This window comes from Carassius auratus, chromosome 9, assembly GCF_003368295.1.
Source record: "Carassius auratus strain Wakin chromosome 9, ASM336829v1, whole genome shotgun sequence".
NCBI classification, from domain to species: domain Eukaryota; kingdom Metazoa; phylum Chordata; class Actinopteri; order Cypriniformes; family Cyprinidae; genus Carassius; species Carassius auratus.
In genome coordinates this window covers 14,560,019-14,583,627 of record NC_039251.1, presented here as the reverse complement: position 1 = coordinate 14,583,627, position 23,609 = coordinate 14,560,019, and the positions used below count along the sequence as shown (strand labels likewise).

General features: G+C 38.4%; 2 protein-coding genes and 1 long non-coding RNA gene across 3 annotated transcripts in view; 2 read left to right on the top strand and 1 right to left on the bottom strand.

Annotated features, from left to right (window-relative positions):
* Positions 1-1,284: 1,284 nt before the first annotated feature.
* On the bottom strand, positions 1,285-5,678 carry LOC113108460 (zinc finger protein ZIC 5-like). The gene is made up of 2 exons (XM_026271604.1): positions 4,315-5,678; positions 1,285-2,809 (listed from the first exon to the last, which is right to left on the bottom strand). The coding sequence occupies exons 1-2, from the start codon at positions 5,360-5,362 to the stop codon at positions 2,364-2,366; spliced, it is 1,494 nt and encodes a 497-aa protein (XP_026127389.1). The 5' UTR covers positions 5,363-5,678; the 3' UTR covers positions 1,285-2,363.
* A 1,389-nt stretch (positions 5,679-7,067) lies between these two features.
* The window catches only part of LOC113108459 (uncharacterized), a 42,082-nt gene continuing 25,540 nt past the window's right edge, over positions 7,068-23,609 (top strand). Inside the window, exon 1 of the long non-coding RNA XR_003292789.1 lies at positions 7,068-8,167. This is a non-coding gene — a long non-coding RNA (uncharacterized LOC113108459). The remainder of the gene's footprint in view (positions 8,168-23,609) is intronic.
* Positions 9,283-13,896, top strand: LOC113108458 (zinc finger protein ZIC 2-like). Its single transcript, XM_026271603.1, has 3 exons — positions 9,283-11,031; positions 12,395-12,558; positions 12,909-13,896. The coding sequence occupies exons 1-3, from the start codon at positions 10,053-10,055 to the stop codon at positions 13,101-13,103; spliced, it is 1,338 nt and encodes a 445-aa protein (XP_026127388.1). The 5' UTR covers positions 9,283-10,052; the 3' UTR covers positions 13,104-13,896.

Below are 23,609 nucleotides of genomic sequence, written 5' to 3'. Positions count from 1 at the left end.
AAAGGAGAACAAATCGCTGACAAAGGGGGTAGCTTTTCGATTCAATAGCGTCGTTAGGACGACCGAAAAGTATTCCTCAGATAATAAGTTCTACTTCAAAGCGTCTCCCATTCAGCTGTGACTGCTGCAGCTTTTATGAAGTCCCCCCTTTTCAGTCCGAGGGGACTATCTCTTTGGTTATTTTTCACCGTGTTTATTTTGCACCATTCAAAGGGCACTTGTTTTTAAATAAATAGAAGATCATTCTTTCCTTGAGCAAATAATAGTTCGTGGACAAAAGCTGGGCAGAGCGCGCGCTTATTTCCGAATTAAACGTTAATGCGCGCGAGGGATTTCTAAGATTTGGAAACAAAAATATGAGCGATTCCGATGAAGAGCGAATTGACTGCTCTAACGTAGCATGAAACTAAAGGTCAGTGCGACTGTATCCTAATAGAGTGTTTCCAATTGAAGTGGCCTTTTTTCCCCAGTGCCCGGTAAACACACACGCGCTTTATGAAGCGCCCTTGAACTTCACACTATTTATGGGGCGTTTCACTGACACAATACGTTAGATTTACAATCTCCAACGAGTGACCAACTTGTGTGCTTTATTCCGTAGGGGTTAGAGTGATATTCATTAGCATGAACATAAAAATTGAACTTTTCTTTAGGAGACGTTTTAGAACTTTCTTGGCACACATTTTCCTCCCACCTTATGAAATGTCCAGGATGCCTGTATCTGCGTTGATTTAACATGTCGAACACGCCGATTTTAAGGCACAAGACGGTTCGTGGGAGAGGTTTCTGCTTTGATGATTGACCATTTAGCGGCAGTTAGTAGTTTTTCTACCATAAATATTCAAATGAGCCCCATAGAAATCCTAACGCGCCGTGCAGTCTTCCGTTCTGTTGTGGAGCTCTTTGAAGTGGTGCAGAACTTGCGCTGGTCAATTCTGAGACTATAGTCTGGGACAGGGGCACTCTGAAACTGTTATTGTGCGTTTTAATGAAGGAAATTAGATGTGGGACTTTGTTTCATATTCTCCATACAACTTTCTTCTTATTGTCGGGCGGCTTTTATGTTTTATTTTCCCATGAATGAGTCATGCATTGATGGCTTTGTGCTATTCTGCTTTTCATAACGTGCACTATTAGTTAGGTGATAGTTCCATTTTGAAATGACAATGAATGGCCAAGGAATATTTTCATTCAGGAGCATAGAAATAAAGAAATGTTTAGAAAGTGTTTTGTAGAACTTTGCTGTTTCGCTTGGTAAGCTTTACTGTCCCGATTTTTACAGAAAATTAAATTAAAAAAAGATTGATTGATTGCATGAAATACGCACACTGATCAAATAATGAACCAATGCCTTTTTTTTACTGAAAAGGCCATATTTACAGCTCCTGCCTTTTATTCAAGTCTTCCATATATCTATACACAAACATCACATTACTTCACGACCTTCTTACGTTTTTTTTTTCTCCCATCAACACCATCATGCACCTCAACAGAAAGAGTTACTACACGGTTCATGCGAAACATTCTTCACAATATACAGCCTATTCAAGTAAGACCTTTTTACAGAACACGATAAAAAGCATCACTTCGTTTCACCAAAATTATATTATTCTTTGGTGTATCTGTACTCCCAGACCAACACTAATACCAGCAAATAAATTACAATGTACAAAAACTTGATGAGACGCTACGAAAACATTCACAAGCATCAATACCACATACTATTTACAAATCAGTCAGGGATGGCCTGTCAACGACACATTATTTAGGGTCTCAGTGGACTTATCTCATACTCTTTAATCAGAGTTACATTGATTTTGCATAAAATATAGGTTTAAATATTTTAAATATCACAAAAACCGTCCTGACCACAGTTAGTGTATAAACTTTAACAAAGACTCCACCCATTCACTTTTGGACACTCACAATATACAAGTAAAAACTTAAAATTATTGTCACTGCAATTTTTGCCCCTCAGACATTTAACGTGTAAAACGATTCTGTATAAAAAGATTTCTGTGCAACAAAATGGGTGTGATATTAAAAAACAGCCTAAACATAATTGTTAAATATTTTGAGCTCATGTTATGTGATCTCGACAAGTCAGGTAAAATCTTAAAAAAAAATGTACAAGTCGATTTTTCATGTGGCAAGTTACAACTGCTTATCATATGAAACATAAATTGCATCATTGCTCTGAGCATGTTTTTAAGGGCAAAACGGGGGGCAAAATCTCTTCAACCACTGACATCCATAGGTGTTCCACTTCTTCGAATTGCAACTCTTGAATTTGATGTTTTCTTTTTATTCTTTTTTATTTTCATGTGGACCGTTCATAATGAATGTATTCCTTGCAGTTCACATCAGAGCATTGCTCTTGGATCTGTGTGTCTGAAAGCGTCCTCGTCGTCGGATTCCGACGTTGGCACATCACTGGAGGGGGTGTGTAGATTGTTTGGTCCAGCACTCCCTTGGCACACGTACCATTCGTTTAGGTTGGTCACCTGAGGCGAAAGGTTGGACGAACGGTTCCTGTGGGGCTCCAGGTTTGGTGAGAGGGCATCACCGATCGTCGTGGACGAGGGATGGTAAGAGGAGCCCGTGTTGGCGGAAGGGGGCGGAGGAGACTTGCAGTGAACCTTCATGTGTTTGCGCAGGGAGCTCGGGTGTGTGTAGGACTTGTCACAGCCCCTCACTTTACAGAAGTAAGGCTTATCGCTCGTGTGGACGTGAGAGTGCTTCTTCCTGTCACTGCTGTTGGCGAATTTCCTGTCACAGCCATCAAACTCACATTTGAACGGCTTCTCACCTGGCAAAGGAGAAAAGGCAATTGGATATTAAATCACCCATACATATTTACAATTTCCTTGTTTACATGAAAATAATAGTTAATGGATAATCCATTCTCAGCAAGAACTAGTTATAGATGGTGAAAATCACAACATTATCACTGTAACCCCACAGTACTTATTTTCTGCTACTACATAGCCTATGGAATGTCCAGGCGCACCACATGACTTGTGCAACCACTCTGTAAACGCTCTCATTTTCTCTGACTGAAGCTTGAATGCTACTAAATATGCAACTTAGTCAACTACTGAATACATTTCGGCCGGCCATATGCATCAGATTGCATGGAGTAAAAGAGTTGACCCGGCTTTATAAGATAACCAAATTGTGTCAAAATTACATTACACGTTGCACTGATCCACTGTGTCATTCCAGGACTTGTTACAAAAAAAAAGGTGAATTTAACACATATTCAATGATTATTTAAGATACCACCATGTTACGATCCTTATAAATATACTCTAGGTGGGTTTGACACGGTAGCTTACATATTCAGGGCGCAATTTACGTCAGCACGTAATGAGAGCATAATGTGATACAGTTATACAGTAAAATAACCTAATCAATACCTGCAACCTTTTAACAACTTGCAATAACAAACTGTCAAGTGAGTGCATATTTCAATACCTGGAAGAACATATTTATATATATTAAATAGGCCTACCATTAGATTAAATATATATTTAATATAATGCACAGCACACACGTATATCATTTTGTTAGAATACATTAGAAGAACATCAGAAGTATAGGCCTCCTTTGCTCTACTAAGATATCACCATAGTTTGGTTAATCACAGTGTAGTTAATGCCCATATCTGACCCATTCTCCATATTTACTTTAGTATGGATCTATCCAGACTCTGATGTAATTCCCTGTGGCTTTAAAGGAGACAAACACGTGCCGAAATCTTCGCGTTACTATTTTTTTTGTGGAGTCTATAAAACAATTCGTACTTTCCCTGTTTTGCTCGTTATTTTTTACGTTAAACACGTAGCATTCAAATGCAATTGCAGCCTGATGTCTTCACCCATAAAGTTTTTGCATCTCTCTTTGATAAAATTGCATGCATCATAGAAGAAATACGCAAAAACACGGGTCTGCTCAAAGCAGCGTAGTGTTGGAAGGGATTTTTCCATATGTACAAGCAGCAACAACATGCACGTTGATCTCTCGCTGAATTTCAAAAGTAGCCTAAGTGTATGACGCTTAGCGACACCAAGGGATACTTTTGCTTGGCAAATAGGCACTGTAAACAAACAACATCCTTAACCTTGTTTCTGTATGAATGGAGGATATTTGTGCATGAGGCGGGGAGACAAAATGTGATTTTCCCCTCCGTAGTAGGCTAACTAACGTTGTAGTCTACATAGCAAGAGGATTCGATTACCCGCCAAGATGCGCAAACACGTTCAATAACAGACCACTAAAGTTTTTCAAAGAATCGGTAGACTTTTCACTAACCTGTGTGTGTCCTCTTGTGAATCTTGAGATTTTCCGAGCGCGCGAATACTTTGCCACAACCGGGAAAGGGGCACGGGAACGGCTTCTCGCCCGTGTGCACGCGGATGTGATTGATTAGTTTGTACTTGGCTTTAAACGCCTTTCCCTCGCGCGGACACTCTTCCCAGAAGCAGACGTGACTGCTCTGCTCCGGTCCCCCGACGTGCTCCACCGTGACATGGTTGACGAGTTCGTGCATGGTGCTGAAAGTTTTGGAGCAGGGCTTCTTGGACGTCTGCTCCTGGTCAACCCACTTGCAGATGAGCTCTTGCTTGATGGGCTGCCGCATGTATCGCAAAAACGCCCCCGTCGCTCCGTGAGGAGCTGTGGCGAGGTTCACATTTAAGTTCATGGAGTTGTAGCTGTGCAGAGAAGAAGATCCATAGTGCTCGGGCCTGTGGCCGAAGTGCTCTGGCCTGCCGTAGATGTCCCCCGGTAGACCCAGACGCATCTGCCCGTTGAGGGCATGATGGTGGTGGTGGGCACCTGGGGCCGCTTGCTCGTGCAGTCCAGAGAAAAGTGGATGGGCACCACCTTCCGCGTGCCCATAAGCACCTGTTGGGGAAATGAACATGCCATGGTGATGAGGGGAGGAGGCGGAACTATGCTGGTCGCCAAGTGCATGCATAGCAGAGGCTGAGAGCTCTCTCCTGAGGATGAAGTCCCTGCTGGTGGTGTAGCCTGTGTGGGGGTGAGCCACGGGGAAACCAACTGTGGTCTGAGAAGACGTGAAAGATGCCGCGGTCTGGGCTTCGGGATGGCTTTGAACAGGCTGAGAGGGACTAAGTTTGAGAGCATTGGTCTGTACCATGTGCTCGGGTCCAAATGGAGTGAGAGCCACTCCGGGGTCGTTGCCCATCTCCCCAGGGTGGAGGTGGGCATGGTGGGAGTGCGGGTGATGCCCCCCTATCCCCGGGAAGCCTGTCATATTCTGATGAGGAAGGGCTTGAGTCGATGCCAAATCCGCTAATCTTATCGCCGAATTCCTCTTGCTTAAAGGGGGCTCCATCACTACGCTGACATGTCCACGCTCAACGCTATTGTTTTCGCCAACTACGGGCCTTCTGAAACTATTAAAATATATGTATATGGCCGTCTATAGAACTTCTTTTGTCCTGCCTCTAACTCTGCTTGCTCCTTTTCCCACTCTGTCCTCAAGCGATTGGCAGAACATACAACAGTTGGAGGACACAGTGGGGAATAGAGTTTAGAAATGGCACTGCGGGTATTGGACAGATTTCGGTGACTGGCAGTTAAGAGAACGAAGCGATTGGCTGTCTTTCAGCGCAGAGGCTCAGCGGGGTTCCGCCCCCTCACTCTCTTCATCACTGTTCACTCCAGAAAGTTGTGCTCACAAAGTTACAGGCAAATCTGTTTACCGAGGCACACACACGCACGCACACACACGTGGAAGGATGTTGTTTTTCTCTTTGCACAAAACAGTGGCACTACACACGCGGAGCATATTGTGCAACACCCCCACACATCGTTTGAAATATATTTAGAAATCATATAATTAAATAAATAAATAAAACGCTGTCAAGCATGAACTCAGCAAAAATACAATTAATTTTCTTCGGTCAAATAAATCGTTTCATTATGCTGACAGAAAGAACAGACCAAGGATAAAATTGGGACAATGGCAATAAAAGTACAAACAAACGCATGCTATACCAAACTCATTTGTTTCAAATTGTTGCAGTGCATGCATATAGGCAAAACTAAATTATTAGATACATAAAACAAAATCTTACATATGGTTTTTATTCAACCAAACAAACGTTTAGGCTTTACGCACTAATAAACAGAAATTGCAAGGGCCTACCATAGAATTTTTAACCTACTTTATCCAGATGGGTTTATCGTAATATAATCTTAATCAACATTATCAACATTTTATTACAAATTATATTTAAATGCAGCAATTTATTTATTATTATTTTTATTTTTTACAGGTTATCTGTGCTTAAAAACGCAATTTTGAACATTAGATCTTCGGTCCAATGGGCGCTGTCAGAAACAGGTATATTCCAGTGCAGAAAGTACAGAAGAGAAGTGACCCTTCACATATTTTAGAAAAAAAAAAATCTGTCAATAATCTTTCCAAAAAGCATTCTGTTACATAATTCTTAATGTTATATATAATCCTATTTTTTCCTATCCTAAGTTTTTTTTTTTTTTTTTTTTTTTTAAGAATAATGTATAAGAAACATTAGGCTACTTTTCATATGATTTGACATTTAATTTTATGTTTGTATGTGTGTGCTTTACGAGTGTGTCATGTAGCACGTCCACGCCCTTTTAGAGTCCATGTTGAACTCAGCAGGAAGTGTATGCCATTGATTTAATGTCTTAATTCAAAGACATCTTTTAAAATGCTTCAGGGCAGTTGTTACCATATTCCAAATAATTATTTCAAAAACTAATTACCAAAGTACAGAAGAAGGTTAAACAGACCCACCCTTAAACCTCAACAAAAATGAACAATTCTGCTTACAAATTTGAAATCACATGCTTTTCTAACAACACTAAAATATACAATTTAAAACATCCTAAATACATTTGAAATGTATCAACTTACGTGGTCAGACATTTCTGGTAAAACTACATACCCAAATTTCTCAATTCTTGTAGAAGGAAAAAAAAAATATATATATATATATTGATAATTTTTATTTTTATGTATATAAAGCATGTGTATCTCTCCTCACGTATCTCTCCTGTACCTGGAGTATCTGAAAGTGTTGTGATTTCCTGCATAAGCCATCATGCCTGTCAGCTTTGTCAAGGGTCTTAATTTGAAATGAATTGAACCACGATGTATGCCGGTTAATGTGACGGAAGCATTACAATTTATGCTTTCTAATTGAGATTTACGACATCCCAACGAATTGTGTTGGACGAACAGACTGTGTTCAAGAGAATCTTTAAAAGTCATAAATAATTAATGTTTAATTAATGTTTACATTGTTGTGAGTGAATGTGAATTTTCGTTGCATGTTATTTAATAAACGATGTAACAGAGGGAAAAGTTGTTTTATTACAACCTTTGAACAGTGAGGATTTCATAATAAGTTCAAAGGGTAGCATATGTGGTCTCCACGGGTCGAAGGTCGAACAACCCTGCAATACCCAAGGTCACTAAAAGTAACCAACAATGCGTCACCATATTGACAATGTCAAAATTAAAAGAAACGCCTTCGTCTAAGAGCCTTACACATTAATGGAAAGCTATAATTCATGTAACTATAGGGGTATGGTTATTCATGTATTTTAATTAAAGGTTATTTGGGATTTTTTGCTTTTACATGTAGAGAAAAAAAATCAAGATTAATATTTAGGTAGTGACGCATATATATAAAATTAGTTTTTCCCTGTGTGTTTGGTTTTAGCTTTTTCGAACTTTTCCCTTCCTTGCTACATGAGAAAAGAAGAACAAAAACTGCGGCTATGTTTTCCAGGCCGACTGCACTCTCGGTTTAATTTCTCTTTCTTCTCCCTGTCCATTGAAAAGGGAAAAGGTTTTTGTGGTTTTCTGGAGAAATAAAGAACTTCTTAGAGAGGTCGGCCGACGTGACTTTGAACTTGGATCAGATCCTGTGTTTCCTGTGGAGAGGGTAGAAATAGTCTTAGAAGAATGGTACATAACGTTCAAACAGCATGGCTTTGAGCTGAGGCACACAGAATTCCCAAAGTTTTATACATCCTCCGCCCTATTATTTACAGCTTAAAGCGTTCGGAGGAGAGGAAAGACAAGACAAAGTGTGTTGTGCGTTGGAACAGGACTTCATGGGACTATATATTCAATGAAATTGTAAGTAAACCTCCTTATGTTAATATTTAATAAATATGCTGCACGTAGGACGTTTTCTTAGATTAGAAATGGACCCCGAAATGGTTTATGGACATTGGCCTGGAATCCGTAATGCAGTAACCCCGGCCCATCCACATGTGCTAGGGTAACTTCAGTTGAGCGGTTTGGTTTTTGTCAGGGAGTGTAAAGTGTAGTCTACATAGGCGAGGAAAAGCTCGAATACGCCTGTTCCGCAACCACAAAAAGCGGCTAAATTTGATTTTAAATAATGCAGCTTACCTTATTCCTTATACCTTATTCTCGCAGAAAGACCAGGCTCTCGGTCCGTGACGTCACGGCTTATTTATTTTTTATTTATTTTTTAATTAAAGGTATATCATATTGTGTTTTTTGACATGGGAATGTAATCTCATCTAAATGGCTATATTCATTTTTTTTTTTATGTGCTAAAATATTTAGAATGCTCTGTATGCGCATTATATGTGCCTAAAAATGAGACTTACTGATAGGAAAAATGTAGATGGTACCCTAGCTTACAAGAATTCTTTAATGTTTGTTGTTGTATTTACCGTGTTTCAAACCTTATGTGGAGTTTATGGTTCTGTTAGAGGAAACACAGTATGGTTCAGATTCGGTCTAACAGCGTTTTGGCTACGAATTAATGTGTTTTTAATGCAGTAATTTAATTAAAGCAGCCTATTAAATGTAAGGATGATGCTGATGCCAATGACGATGGTGTATAAGCTACATTGCGACAACTATTCTCCTATTTTTCATGTCAATTAATATATTTTTAGTAGGCTACTTTATGTCTCACTAGGATAATGTTGAAAATATGTGGCTATGTATAAATGCGCCTCTGTTTGTTTTTGATGTGTCCATCAACACTCAGGGCGACATGAGCACGTCCTTTATTCAAATGCTGAGCAACACACAGTCTCAAACTAAATGCGATCTAGTGTTTTAAATCATAATGTGTTGTCATACTCACGTGCAGATTGAGAAAGCACCTCAAGCGAGGTTTGTGAATTTGCTTTTCATTCACCTTAACCCTGCCTGTTTGTTGGATTAGCCTACACTATGCGATAGTAACTAACTAGATTTCGCTAGAACCAAAATATATTGCACGATTTAAGTCATTAAGTAATTATGAAAACTGTAGTGGCGAAGTTCATCAAAGAATTATGGGTTACACTTACTCTTATGAGCCCGCGTGGCAAATGATTTAGATTTTTTTAAGCGGTCTGATTAAACGCGAGTGTTTTTGCTCCCCTTCTACCTTTTGCCCGAAAGGCTCTCCGAAAAGTAGGCGGTAATTGTCGGTGGAAGATGGCGATCAGCGATTAGTTGCCAAAGGAGTGCGTTCGATTGGAGGGGCACCTGGGATTGATGAGGAGCGGCGGCCAATGAGAGCGCGTCAAATGAATGACCGGGCTCCAGTTAAAGGGGGCGTAAGAGGAGGTAGTGCCAGTCCACTGAGAAAGAGGGACCCTCCGAGATAAACATAGGCAAGGGAAAGAAATAAACATTCCAATTCGAGATGCTTCAAGAACAAGGAAGACTCAGTAAGATAATAACTCGTATTTTCGTGTAATCCGCAAATTACGACAACGACTCAATTTGAAAGGCAACGCGCAGAGGAATCTTTTCATTTCGCTGCATTTGGGGATTTTGAGTAACAAGTTGTCCACAAAAAATATAGTCTAACTTAACCCGCAAAGCGATTTTTTCCCTATGAGCGGATCGAACTTCATCACCTCATGTCGTGTTCTCAAATCTGGAAGTTAATATTCCTGTAGCTCATTCGATTTTATTTCGTTACATGTTTTGTTGAAGCGACGCGCATAGACTGCTTGAACGAGAACTGGTTTTGCTCAACGAAAGCATGTTACTGGACACTGGGCATCAGTTCCCTGGTTTGGGAGTGGGCACCTTTGCCAGGCATCACCACTCCTCCAGTGAGATGCAGGACAGAGACTTGAGTTTAGCTCAGAACAGCTTCGTCGACTCGGCGCACATGGGCGCATTTAAACTGAACCACGATCTCTCGCCCGGACAGAGTTCTGCATTCACGAGCCAAGCGCCAGGCTACCCCGCTGCGGCTCTGGGTGCGCACGCGGCTCATGTCACACCATACGCGAGCTCGCCGTTTAACTCCACGCGGGACTTTCTCTTTCGCAGCCGTGGATTCGGGGAATCGTCACCGGCGGGAGGCCAGCACGCACTCTTCGGCCCCACTGCCGGCTCGCTCCATCACTCTCACACAGACAGCCAAGGCCACATTCTGTTCCCTGGCATTCACGAGCAGCATGGATCTCACGGCTCCCCAAACGTGCTCAACGGGCAGATGCGACTCGGACTACCGGGGGAGGTTTTCGGGCGATCAGACCAGTACCACCAGGTCTCCAGCCCGAGGACCGACCCTTACTCAGCCGCTCAGCTGCACAACCAGTACGGCTCCATGAATATGAACATGGGGATGAATATGGCAGCGCATCACCATCACCCCGGTGCCTTCTTTCGCTACATGAGGCAGCAGTGTATTAAGCAAGAGCTCATCTGTAAGTGGATCGATCCGGAACAGCTCAGCAATCCGAAGAAGAGTTGCAATAAAACTTTCAGCACCATGCATGAGCTGGTCACACACGTCTCGGTCGAGCACGTTGGAGGACCCGAGCAGAGCAACCACATCTGCTTTTGGGAAGAATGTCCCCGCGAAAGCAAGCCTTTTAAAGCCAAATATAAACTGGTCAATCACATACGCGTGCACACGGGAGAAAAGCCGTTCCCCTGCCCGTTCCCTGGATGTGGCAAAGTCTTCGCGAGATCAGAAAACCTAAAGATTCACAAGAGAACACATACAGGTAATTATGATATTTATTTCTGCTCGCGCTTCCCATATTAATAGCCTATCTGTAAGTCTTGCATTTGTTTTGGATCTAGAGTGGTCTTATTTATAACCCTCCAATATAGCATCGCAAATAATCGTTCTAAGAAAAAATGTAGGTTGGTTATATTTTTAGACGGTGAGAGCGCATATTTAGATCGACGCTTAAAGCAGATTTAGATCTTTAAAAGAAAACGGATGCCGTAAGCACACACAGCCTACAATTCGTGTCAGTGAACGCGGCTGAAAACTGTTGTGCCTGGTAAATGCGATGTTTTGCAACAATGTGCTGAATTATGTAAGAGACTGTCGAGGGTTTGTGGTTCATAAACTTTAAACGGGTCAAAGGCGACTCGAGGGCTCATCGCGTGCGCAGAGCAGCCGTAAATCTCTCCAACCGGTTTAACGTTTGCGTGGACCAATGCCCGAGCACTCGGGTGACTACGTCAGGATTTTGAAATTACTCCAGTTTGTGCATGTTTTTGACCGCGTTAGGGTGTATTTAAATTGTTAAAATTAGGAACAATGCATATATCCACACGAACAGTGAACTTTATATTCATGAAACCATTAAAAAAACAACGATTAGCTTCAAGACCATTCAGCCAGACGTATATACACACACGTAGAGCTACATAGGGATTACAAAATGAATACAGATCATTACCAATTCAAAAAGGACTACATACAAATAAGAATACATTTCCTACTTTAGGAATGGGCGATATGTTGGCCTTTTGTTATTCTTTCCATTGCATTGACAGTCGTGTTAGACAGGCCATTACCAGTGTTGCACATTTAAGCAATTTCCTCTTTAGAATACACGGAGGTATTGAGCCTCCTGTTTGTCAAGGTGTTAATTGCATTTTGATTATTTCTAAGCAAATGGCGAAGTTTTGTGCGGGGCTGAAAAAAAAACTGAACGTTGAAAATAGAAAATGGTGTTATGTTACTGATTTCCCCCTTATTTTGTTTGTACAGATTGCTAAATAAAGTAAATAATCGCAAACGTAGTTATCAGCAAAATTTAATTTTATATGTGTTTATAGCGTAACCTCTACGATGGTCATATTTGTAGATGTGGTTGTGTGACCCCCTGTGTCGTTGTAAGGCATCTCTGCTTTACAACTACGTGCATATGATAAGATAACCTCTTGAGTGAATTCATTGAAGTTTATTTAGAATGCTGAGCATTTTATTTTATTTTTAGTATTAAGTCGAATTGTTTATGTATATACAAAGATATAAATGTTATTTTTAAGTGGACTAGGATGGCAGTGATGTGCACTGTTTTAAAAGGAATTAAACTTTAAATGTTTAAACGTTTTTTTTCTTCTCAGGGGAGAAACCATTTCAGTGTGAGTTTGAAGGATGTGACCGGCGCTTCGCGAACAGCAGTGACCGAAAGAAGCACATGCACGTTCACACGTCAGACAAACCGTATCTTTGCAAAATGTGTGACAAGTCCTACACTCATCCCAGCTCTCTTCGAAAGCACATGAAGGTAATTCCTCTAGATTCCTCTAGAATACATAATGAGATATGCATTATGTCACAAAATGTATGCTTCGAGCCACTTTGTGAATTTATAGCAGTAATTAATTTAATCACAATTAAAATAACACTAGCAAACACAATTCAATTTCAAAATGCATAGCAGATCATTAGCTAATGCATATTGAAAAAGTAAGAACTGACGTCAAATGTTCACTCATATTGTCATATTGGAACGAACTCATGATTTGTCTAGAATTTACCCCTGAACAGTTTTCTAATAGGCTACACGCTATTCATGATTCATTCCAAAGATCATTAATTATTTATTTTGTGTGTGTGTGTGTGTGTGTGTATTAGGTTCACGAGTCATCCCCACCTGCATCTGACTCGTCGCCAGCGGCAAGTTCTGGTTATGAGTCCTCAACACCCCCTGGTCTGGTGTCCCCCTCCACTGAGACCCAAAGCAACAACAATCTGTCGCCTTCCTCAGTGGTCCACAGTTCCAACAACCACAGCAGTTTATCGTCCAATTTCAGTGAATGGTATGTTTAAGACTGTGCCATCCCAGGAGGAATCATTTCAGAAAACCAGGAGATCCGTATACAGCTTGTACAAAACAAACGCTCCTATATTATGCGCTTGTCCAGCAGGATTAACATTCCCACATCAACAGAAGAACCGTGCGCAAAAGCACGAAACGTCCTCTTTTTGTACATACTACGCGCTCTCTTTCCCAATGGTTGTGATAGATTTTGTCGGTTTTTTGGTGTATAGATGTTCCTTCAATGGTAGCTATTTCTCTAACTGGACTTTTTAGTGCACATATTACCATAAAGTTGTATTATCATAATGAATATTGTGATTCCATTAGGGCAAACTGATTGTAAAATAAACAACTATTAACTGGAAAGAGTGCCAAAGTCAACATTTAACGAAGACAGACACAATATTTGCTTGTGAATGTATATCTTAGTTTGCTGGGCTTAACTTGTGATGTTTTGTGCTTTGCAAGTTTGAATTGTGAAATATATTTGGAAGATTGTGGGGCAAATTAATGTCGTGCCGTTAAATATCTGTAACTACACCCTTCTTTTTGTAAATATCGACTGCCATATTTATCCATTTGTAATTAAATTATGGTATTTACTTGCTACAGATGAAACAATATTTATAAAGAATGTTTCTTTACTATAAATATGTACAATTATGGGCTGAACAGGGGCAGTTGTTTTGTTATAGCCTATGTGTTTTTGTTCAAAGTTTGAGAAGTGTTTTCTCCATTATTGTGATAAAAATTTTACTGCATACAGATATAATAAAACGTGGTGCAAGTGTACAATCTTTACAACGCGTCATGTTCTTTCCATGTTGTCTACTCATTATATAGATAAACTTTGATAACTTTTAGGCCCTTTTTTAGGCTAATTAGACTTTAAACCAAATTTTACACAGTGGTTTGAAAGCAAAAGAGGCATTCAGCTGGTTGGGTAGATAGTGTTTAAATATCTTTCCACACACAGTTCGACGCTTCAAACATTAATGCTTTCAAGCACTGAATGACGTATTTCAGCATTTTAAAAGAAAATAGCATTTTAATAGAAAATTCGCAACAATACACAGGGAATACCGAGAGCAGTATGCAAAAAAAAAAAAAAAAAAAAAAAAAAAAAAAAAAAAAACCAATACACAGGAAACCTGATCAGACTTTTATTATCAGTAGGCTCCTATTAATATAAACCTTTCCGCTGTTTGAGTGCTCCGTTTTTTTTCTTTTAAGACGCATGTGTTTAATTTTGGATAATGCCGCAGTCGCCCTTCCTTCCACACTTGGGATAAAATATACTTTGAAATCAAGTGGCCGTGAACTTGAACTTGACTCTGGCACTCTTGTCAAGCTTTGGGGGACAGGGGGTGACTTTTCCTGCAAAATTAAGAGGGGACTGGCAGTCCGTGCGACTTGTTCACTCCATTGTAACCCGGATTTTCTATTTAATTTAGAGTGCTTTTCTCGGCGCTCAGATGATGCATAAACACAATTAGATGCGAGAATAATACAACGAAATAAAATACATTTAACAGCGGCATATGATATTATAAAATAATTTTGTCGCAGGCTATTTATTATTTATTATTATTATTTATTATTATTATTATTATCATTGTGTGTGTGTTTGTGTATGACGATATCACTGGCATACAGCAAGACAACAATCCTCCAGCATGAGTAATTAATAGACTGGAGGTACTCGAGAGCGATCGTATCCGTGACACTATCTGTGTTAAAGCTCTAATGTGTAAAACTTTAGATGGTGAAGAATCAAATTATTATTCATGTGTGTAAATCCTGGGGGAAGGGATAGGCTGTTAGACGCTTTTCCTATTGTTTTTGACTGTAAAATCACCACCCGGTGCCACAGTGTGTTTTGAGATGGGCACATGAACATACCCTTCATATTTTATTCACGGGAAATACAACTTGGAGCCACCCACAAGAAGCCAGTTGGTCCGTTCAGAAATCACCAGAACACTGATTATTAATGTGCAGTTGCCTATGGGCTGAAGGGTACAATCTTTTCTTGGTTTATTGGCTGCTGATTGAATCGCCCACTCGTTGGCTTGTGTTGGTTATCCGCCGGATATAAATATTCTCTGTTAAGTCATGCTTTGACATAGTTGTGTGTTGGTGTGTTGACCTGTTTAGGGGAGGAATGGTGTGACCTGTAGGAAGAGTGAAAGGTCAGGGTCCTGCGGAGCTTGGATGGCGTTTCCTTCACAGCGCATGCTGCTCTGATATTGATCCGTGTAGAAAAACCTGCCCACGGAAAAAAAGTAGGCCTACTGTTCAAGACTGTACATTCCAATTTCAAACAGACTTTATTATTATTTTTAAAACGCAATGTTTCTGAATTTCTTCTAAGTTCACCTGAAAATTCAAAAGGCATTTTGATTCAAATCATTATTTTATAGGATTTTTTAACAGTTAAATGAAACAAATATAGGAAACAAAACAACAACAACAATAATAATAATAATAATAATAATAATAATAATAATAATAATAATAATAATAATAATAATAATAATAATAATAATTAATGCTTTCATGAAATTGCATTTACATTATATGCTTCAAAAGTGGTGAGGGCTGCCAACTCCCGCATGTAGAGCTCATACAATGGAGCTACCATTTAACAGACCATATATAGGGATATGATACCACCTACAAACAAAACACTGGCTAATACTATTATTATTATTTTCTCTCTCTTTCTAAACTTCACCATTTACATTTAAGTAAAAAAGAATAATAATAATAAATAAATATACTTTATGTTAGATTTTATAACGTCATAAAATGTTACTAAATAACACTGAAATTTTAACCAAGAGCTGTATTGTTCCTAGGCGGTGGAAATAACCTCACTCTCAATGATTAGAGCAATGGCTGCATTCATTTTCCAGCCGATCTCATCCACACCTGCGGAATATGCACAGACATATATGCGCAGTCTCCTTCTCTCCTAATCCCTCCCCCCCCCTCCCACACACACACACACACACACACACACACACACACACACACACACAGAAGTCACACTGTTTTTCTCACACACACAGAATGAAATAACAGTGAACTATGGCAGATTTTTTCCCAACCTTAATTCGTATGCTTCTCTTTTTATTAGAATTAATTTGGAACACCAGTTCGAAAGACGTTTTGGGATCATTATAGTTTCTTTTATAAAATATAATTATAAATTATTTTATTCAACCATTCAACTTAGTATGTACGCATTTGTACATATATATATGTATATATATATATATATATATATATATATATATATATATATATATATATATATATATATATATATAGTTTATTTTGATTATTGTTAGACAAAAATGTATCAGACGTATAGGCTATGTGCCAAATGTGCCTTGAGTTACAGTCTCGTTAAGCAATTAGAATAATGTTTCTAAAACATTATAATGTTTATGGAAACAGTCATTGCAGCTGCCTATTTAAATCAGGAAAGATAGAAGATAATCAGGTCGGACGTTTAGTTAATAACGTGTGGCAGATTCAAAAATGAAATCAGTAAAAATAAATGATCAATGCAGGTTCTAAGTTTTAAAGAAAGGTTTTTATATTATTAATATTATTATAATTGCCTAAGTTAAAACTCAATAAACTGCCATCTTGCATCAAATCAAACCTATACGGGCTTATACAAATCTAGTGGTTGTTCTTGTGATTGACGTTTAACTCTGAGTAACCATGTCTAGCTAATCGAAAATGATTTGGCAGTGAATTCCACCGAACTATGGTATTTATGATTTGATTTATGTAAATATTAATTAGTTATTGCCAAAGCAAAGAACAGAAAAACGTGAAATGAAAGTGCTTTGATAAAGGACCTAACAAATAAAAACATAAACACACATTTCAACATTGCTAAATTTCAAATGTATATCAATCTATTTTGCGCTGGGTTGAGTGATATGAAGACAAATTGTGAACAACATGGCCTATGGAACATGGAGTCCATGTAACCTTATGTGACCTGCCGCAACGCTACACCGCTCTCTCTAATCGAGATCCTGACTCAGGTGGCCAAAGCTACAGTTTATTCAGTATTTTCTTTATATATATATATATATATATATATATATATATATATATATATATATATATATATATATATATATATATATATATATATATATATATATATAATTGTTATTAAATGGTGATGAAATTCGAACCATCTGAAATGTATGCGATTGAACACAACGAATTTACAGACAAATAAACGAGTAATTTTCCTGGGGCTCATGTTCTGCTACCAGACGTCAAAAATAGAGCAAATGTTATAACTGACTACGTTTTCATTGACTGCTGTAAAACAGCTGATACAAGAGTTAAACAATTATAAAACGTTTTTATTGTGAGAAAAATCTATTTTTTGTTGTTGTTGTTGTTGAAAATATTAAATATTTCAGTCCATTGAATAAATCAAATGCAAAATAAATAACTTCAACACACACACACGTAAACACAAAGGCCTATATATAGAGGCCTGTATTTATTTATTTTGGGAGGGGGGGGAGTTTGTCTTTTATTATTAATAATATAATATTACTAGTCTATATCGAGTAAAATAAAGAAATAAATTGAAAACAAATACAGAGCTGACAAAATCCAGACTGATTAAGCTGAATATAGAAATATAAAACAACATGGTTTTGATTTCGAAAGCTTCAAACATACATTACTAACGGCAACTGCTGAACACACAACATGGTCAAAATATTGATAGACACTTGTCATGTTCATAGATCATTGGAGTGCTATAGCTTAATGTAACATGTCATTACGTAACATGTTATTTGTAAACATGTTTGCAATGTATACATTTAAACTCGTCATTGGAGAAAGAAGAGGATGGAAAGGATGCAGAGAAAGTGGCAGGCGCTCTATTAGAAAACGCTCACTTAAAATCTCATGTGTTAACTAACTAATTTATTTAAACGTGAAACGTTGTTTTAATATCTCTATTAAGAATAAATTGTTATATGTCATACCTCGATTAAAATGAACATTTCCATTAGCTTGTACCATGTTTTAATGTGTCTGTCATTCAGGCCTGTCACGCGCCATGGCGGAATGTAGTTTTAAAACTATTATTTTATTTTAACAAATACTTATTTACTCTTTTTAATGATATAAATGCGTTAATGTCGATACTTTTGTGTACATTTTTCACTGATAAAGTGGGGGGGAATTAGAAACAGTTACACGTAACTAATTAGTCAGTGGTTCAAGGTTCACGTTAATTTACAGACGTCTTACGCACAATAAAAAAATATTGTTTGGAGAAATGTGCCGTATAGATTCACTTTTTTTTAATTTTAAGCCACATCTAATTATTTCATTCATCATGACCAGTTTACATTACATTCCATACACATGAACTGAGAAATTAATAAATTAGACACAGGTTTGAGGCATGGCAACCTGCTTATTTAATTGTTTTACTGAAAAAAATAAAATAAAAAAAATGTTACAGAAAGGTATAAAGTTTGTCAGTGTGCCAAATTTCTAAATAGGTTTGTTAGCAATCAAAAAACAAATGAACACAACAATACATTAATTTAATTAAGACTTTAAATTTAAATCTGTCTGGCTGTTCAGAATACCCCTCTCTTATAGTATGTTTATGTGGAAGTCTATGTACAGTTGAGCTTCCTGTTACAAAAGCAAGACTTTCATGTCATGAGGAGTGGACGTAGACACAGCCTTTCTCACGACAAATGTATAAGCTTACTTTGAGCGAGCAGGAATAGCTGTCACTTCTGGCCTATGGACACAAACAAAAAGCCTAATTCCTGGAGGAAATCCAAGCTGGCACCGCCTATTCAGGACAAACATGACCGAGCCATTGAAAACCTCCCCTGCTAAACACTTTCCCTTTTATATACGATCACATTGAAAGAGTTTTTTTCACTCATGGGAGTCATTTTGTTAGTGTGAGTCACACAAGTGGAGTGGAGTGTGAATTACGAAGTACAGTCATGCTACACTGCAAACACCACGAGCCACATGATGTTTTGCTAGATCTAAATAATTCTGATATTCCAGTATTACACTATTAAGAGCTTCTGGGAAATGGCTGGTTACATCTCTATTCCAAGTACACATTAAGAGTATTCAGTAAAAATGATTTCAGTAGGCTAATTATTATATATAAGTTTATGAATAGAAAAATACACCACTACATGGTAGCTTTTTGTTTTTCTATTTTCTGTAATGGTTCATTGACGGTGGTAGGTGGATTTCTCTCACACACATACACACACACACACACATACAGATGGACATCAGATTTGAGTAACTAATTGAAGTTTAATGACGCAAGTCATTAACTCACAAAAACTCGATTCAAAAGATGCACTTTTTATCATTCAGCCCTGAGAACGCTGCTAAAACAGGTGCGGCTCCTGTTTTTGAAAACCATTACTGGACTGCGGCCTATTTTTATTTTTATTTTTTTATGCAGACCCCTCCAGTTTAGGGAAATTTTCAATTTCTTTGCACATATAAACCTAGAGTCACACCTCTACGACTTTGATCTTCAAACATAGCGGTTCTCTGCCCGAGGGCAGCAGCAGGGCTAAAGATGCTCACAGACTTTGGTTTTATAAGGAGTTAATGACTTAATGGAACAGAACCCCACATGTTCTCCACCTTTATGTTGTGTTTGTTATGGAAACCGACATAAGGTTTGGAGTTACCTGTTTATTTCAGCATTTTGATCAGTCTTAAAGCTGCAGTCTGTAAGTTTTACCTCGTTGTCGCCATCTCTGTTTGAAAACCTGCAAATGCAGCTGTTTGCGGAATTATCTTCCTTGATTGGGTTGTGCACCAGCACGGCTCTAGCTCGGAAGAATCTAGTGTTTTGAGAAGAATGTGTGGAAGTCAGTTAAGTAACAAGTCTGCCACATTTGTTCTGACCAACTGAGGGAAAAAAATTGCTGTAAATCACGCTACCAATGGTGATTTAATCTAAAGATTTGATAGCTCATATCACATCAAACCGTGCAAAATATTATTATTGTTATACTTTATTCTCAAATAATTAATGTTAACAACATCAGCATTGGGTGACTATGTATATATAGTGTGTATATTTAAATTCCGCCACCTGCAGGATCCTCACATGCCATAGCCTAGTAGCCGGGACAACTTCTTTATGTTTACAGACGTGACGTAATGACGCAGCAGCACACTCTAATTTCCTGCGAAAACCTACCAGTACCACTCAAATTAGAAAACATTATTATAACCTAATTGTTGTGAATAGGGGTAAAGCAAGGTGATAGATTCGAACACTGGCTGGTTATGTACTTTCTCAAATATTGATTTCAGATCATTGTTAACCAAAAAAAGTTACGGTGCAGCTTTAAAAAGGAGAGGGTAATTGGACTCGATAAGCTGCTCTCACCAAATAAAAAAAACCTAAACTCTGCCAAACACAAAAAAACGTGAGATACTAAAACATAGAGGAAAAGTATGATTTTTTTTTTTTGTCAAAATGAATTAGTTTTAGCACTTAATTCAACTGGTTAATGGAGACAGTCAAAGTCTTCTGAAAACTCGTACTTTCGATAAGCTGTATCTGAGACTCCCCACGTCTCTCTCCTGCTGTTATTCTTGCGTATAATGATACTTAGAGCAGGCAAACGCCATTCAGGAGAATTCACACGAGCTGACAGAAATGAGTATTGATGGCTCTTTTCAAAATATCAAGGTGCATACAGATACCCTCTCTTCCATCGCAGATAAGCTTCTTCCCAGCTGTCTCTTTCGTACTTTTCTCATTGAGCACCTTTGACTAAATCTTAAAAGCAAATGTGAAAGCAAAAAACCTTGGTGCTCCGAGGATTTGGTTTGATATTACTGCGCATATCTAATATCTTACAAGTTTTTGACTTTGCCCACATCAAGAGTTTACAAGTGGCCCTCCACAGGTTATTAAAACACCAGGAACGGTTGAAGATGAACATCAAAACAGTAGCAGTCTGTGCAGAATGGATTCCTGTGCCGTAAGTTGTAGAACTGATCCTTTTTTTTTATTTTCACTGTCTGGTCGTCACATGAGGAGGCCGTGCGCCTGTGGAGCTCTCTGAATACTACAATAACATATCTGTCTCTTGCAAATATTAGTCCAATTTGATACCTTCGCTTCAAAACAATGCTCAAGGCACTGAGAAAAAAAAGCATATCTCTGACTTATCGTCATTATGCTGAACTGACTTTTATTCTTTCAATGGCATTGTTCATATTTATCAATGTATGTCTTACCCCATGAGGTGCATGTGGGATCGCTCCATCGATGTCATCAGCTCCAAGCTATTGGGTTTGGGCGGCTTGTTCATTGCTCAGGCTAGTGGACTGGAAGGAGTTCATTTGATTGACTCTGAACGTCAAGTTTCCATGCTGGAGGTCCAGGGTCCCCTGACAGTCTCGACGATCATGGTCAGTGAGCTCATCAGTGGCTAGTCAGGTAGCACCTGACATATGTCAATGTCTAGAACAACAATACACGCTAACGTTAGCTAATGCCCAAAGTGATGGTGATTTGAATGAATGGGGCAGATTTAAATTTATGTGTGCAAATATGTATCGTAATGACAGTTCTGATCTTAATGATTCCCTCGTGACCTCAGCTCAAACAAAGTCAATATATTTGGACTTGTTATTTCAGAAGAACAATAATGTTGCTTTTCACCGGAAAGAACATTATGTTCATAACAGTCATCTCATTGCTAAATTGGCAGCATAACATGATAAAACCTGAAGCTAATCCCCCACGCATCTAATTTACATTTTAAACAGAACAGAAATTATATTCTCTATAATTGTCGATCTGACTAAAATAAATTTAATAGGACTTTTTGACTCCATAGAAGTTTTTACTTTTTCAACAAGATTCTGTCTCCAATATGTCTTGTAGCTGTTGCTCACAATATATAAAGAGCTGTTATGCTTTCATATCATGTCACAGCCTTCGTTCTTACTTTAATTTCCTGTTGCTTTTTACTGTCCATTAAATAAATAAAACAAGTTAAATAAAGACATCGATAAAAACTATTTATTTATATTCATCAAATTAAGTATATGTGATATTTAAATATAAATATGAATATTTATTTAAAATATAAATTTTATATAACAAATACTATAATATGTAAGATATTGATAAATGATGTGAAATATTTTCAGCTAGAACCGTAAAAAAATAACAGTAACATTCTGATAAAATGCATATGTTTGCATTTACCTGGTTAAATGTTTTATTGCATAATACATGTAATTATTTTCTAATACTTGCAATAAATCTAATTAATAGTAATGCATTTAAAATTTAAGTTCTGTCATCATTTACTCAACCTCCCCGTCGTTCCAAACCAGTATGAATTTCTTTCTTTTTTTTTTTAACACAAATAATATATTTATGTTGTTTGTCCATACAATTAAACGTGGGATTCAATGTGGTTTGGACATGAGGGTGAGAGAATAACAGAATACATTTTTTTGGATGAACTGTCCCTTTAATTGCCACAATTTAACATCAGTAGAGTCCGGGTTGACTGAGTCATCTACACTCACACACATAGGTGATGTCATTCCCGATCTTATACACGGGTGTCATCTTAACACTCCCGCTTTTTTATGCATCAGCAATGTGCATCTCCCTCTCTGCATCTGACATACATTCTTGTGTTACTCTCATGCAGCTACGGTGATAATGAGTATATTGATTTCTTGACAAATCAAAAGTGGCAAAAACAATGAGAAACGCTGCTCGTCCCCAAACTCCTGACAGTCATATTTATGGTGAGAAGGACAGAACACAGAGGTGTTCTTATTTGAGGCGGCACATCTCATCATCACACGGACGCTCCTGAGGCAGAGGACGACTTTATAAACATGGAGAGTCGAACCCACTACTCCATAAATTGGTGTTGTGTAGCGACATCCCGACCATATCTTGGCTGTCTGGTCTCTGGGATGCGGCCCTCAAAGGAGGTGTTGAAAAGTAAACAGCGCCTAGCTGGAAGGGAAACGAGTGCATTTACTTCCCACCTCACGCATAGCTCGCGTGGGAAGTCTGAGCGAAGATGGTCCCCAGTGGGCTTGCTGACGAACTGGGGGATTCTGCTAGGCCCCCATCCTTCTAGCACTCGACAAATAAATGGGAAACACTGTTGACAGCTGTTCACAATGATGTTGAAGAAAGGGAATTGCATTAAAAGAGTGGCACTCCTGACAGATATTGCCCTGTCGTACAAAAAAAGCACATAAAACAAAGGGGAGGAAAGCTATTTGAAGGTGCAGCGAGCAACAAGCTGTGTTTTTAATGCCGAATTTGGTGCCGCACAAATCCCTCCTCCCTGTCCACAAAGCGCTGTGGTGGCACTTCACAAAATAAAACAAGCAAGCACATTTGGAGAGCACACTCTGTGCCAGGGGTTTGATAAGAGGGCACT

Bases quoted from the DNA above. Each gene is read 5' to 3' on its own strand.
- LOC113108460 (XM_026271604.1), bottom strand. From the start codon at position 5,362: ATGGAGCCCCCTTTAAGCAAGAGGAATTCGGCGATAAGATTAGCGGAT. The intron at 2,810-4,314 runs GTTAGTGAAAAG...CTCCTTTGCCAG, and splicing joins TCACAAGAGGACACACACAG to GTGAGAAGCCGTTCAAATGT.
- LOC113108458 (XM_026271603.1), top strand. From the start codon at position 10,053: ATGTTACTGGACACTGGGCATCAGTTCCCTGGTTTGGGAGTGGGCACC. The intron at 11,032-12,394 runs GTAATTATGATA...TTTTCTTCTCAG, and splicing joins TCACAAGAGAACACATACAG to GGGAGAAACCATTTCAGTGT. The intron at 12,559-12,908 runs GTAATTCCTCTA...TGTGTGTATTAG, and splicing joins CTCTTCGAAAGCACATGAAG to GTTCACGAGTCATCCCCACC.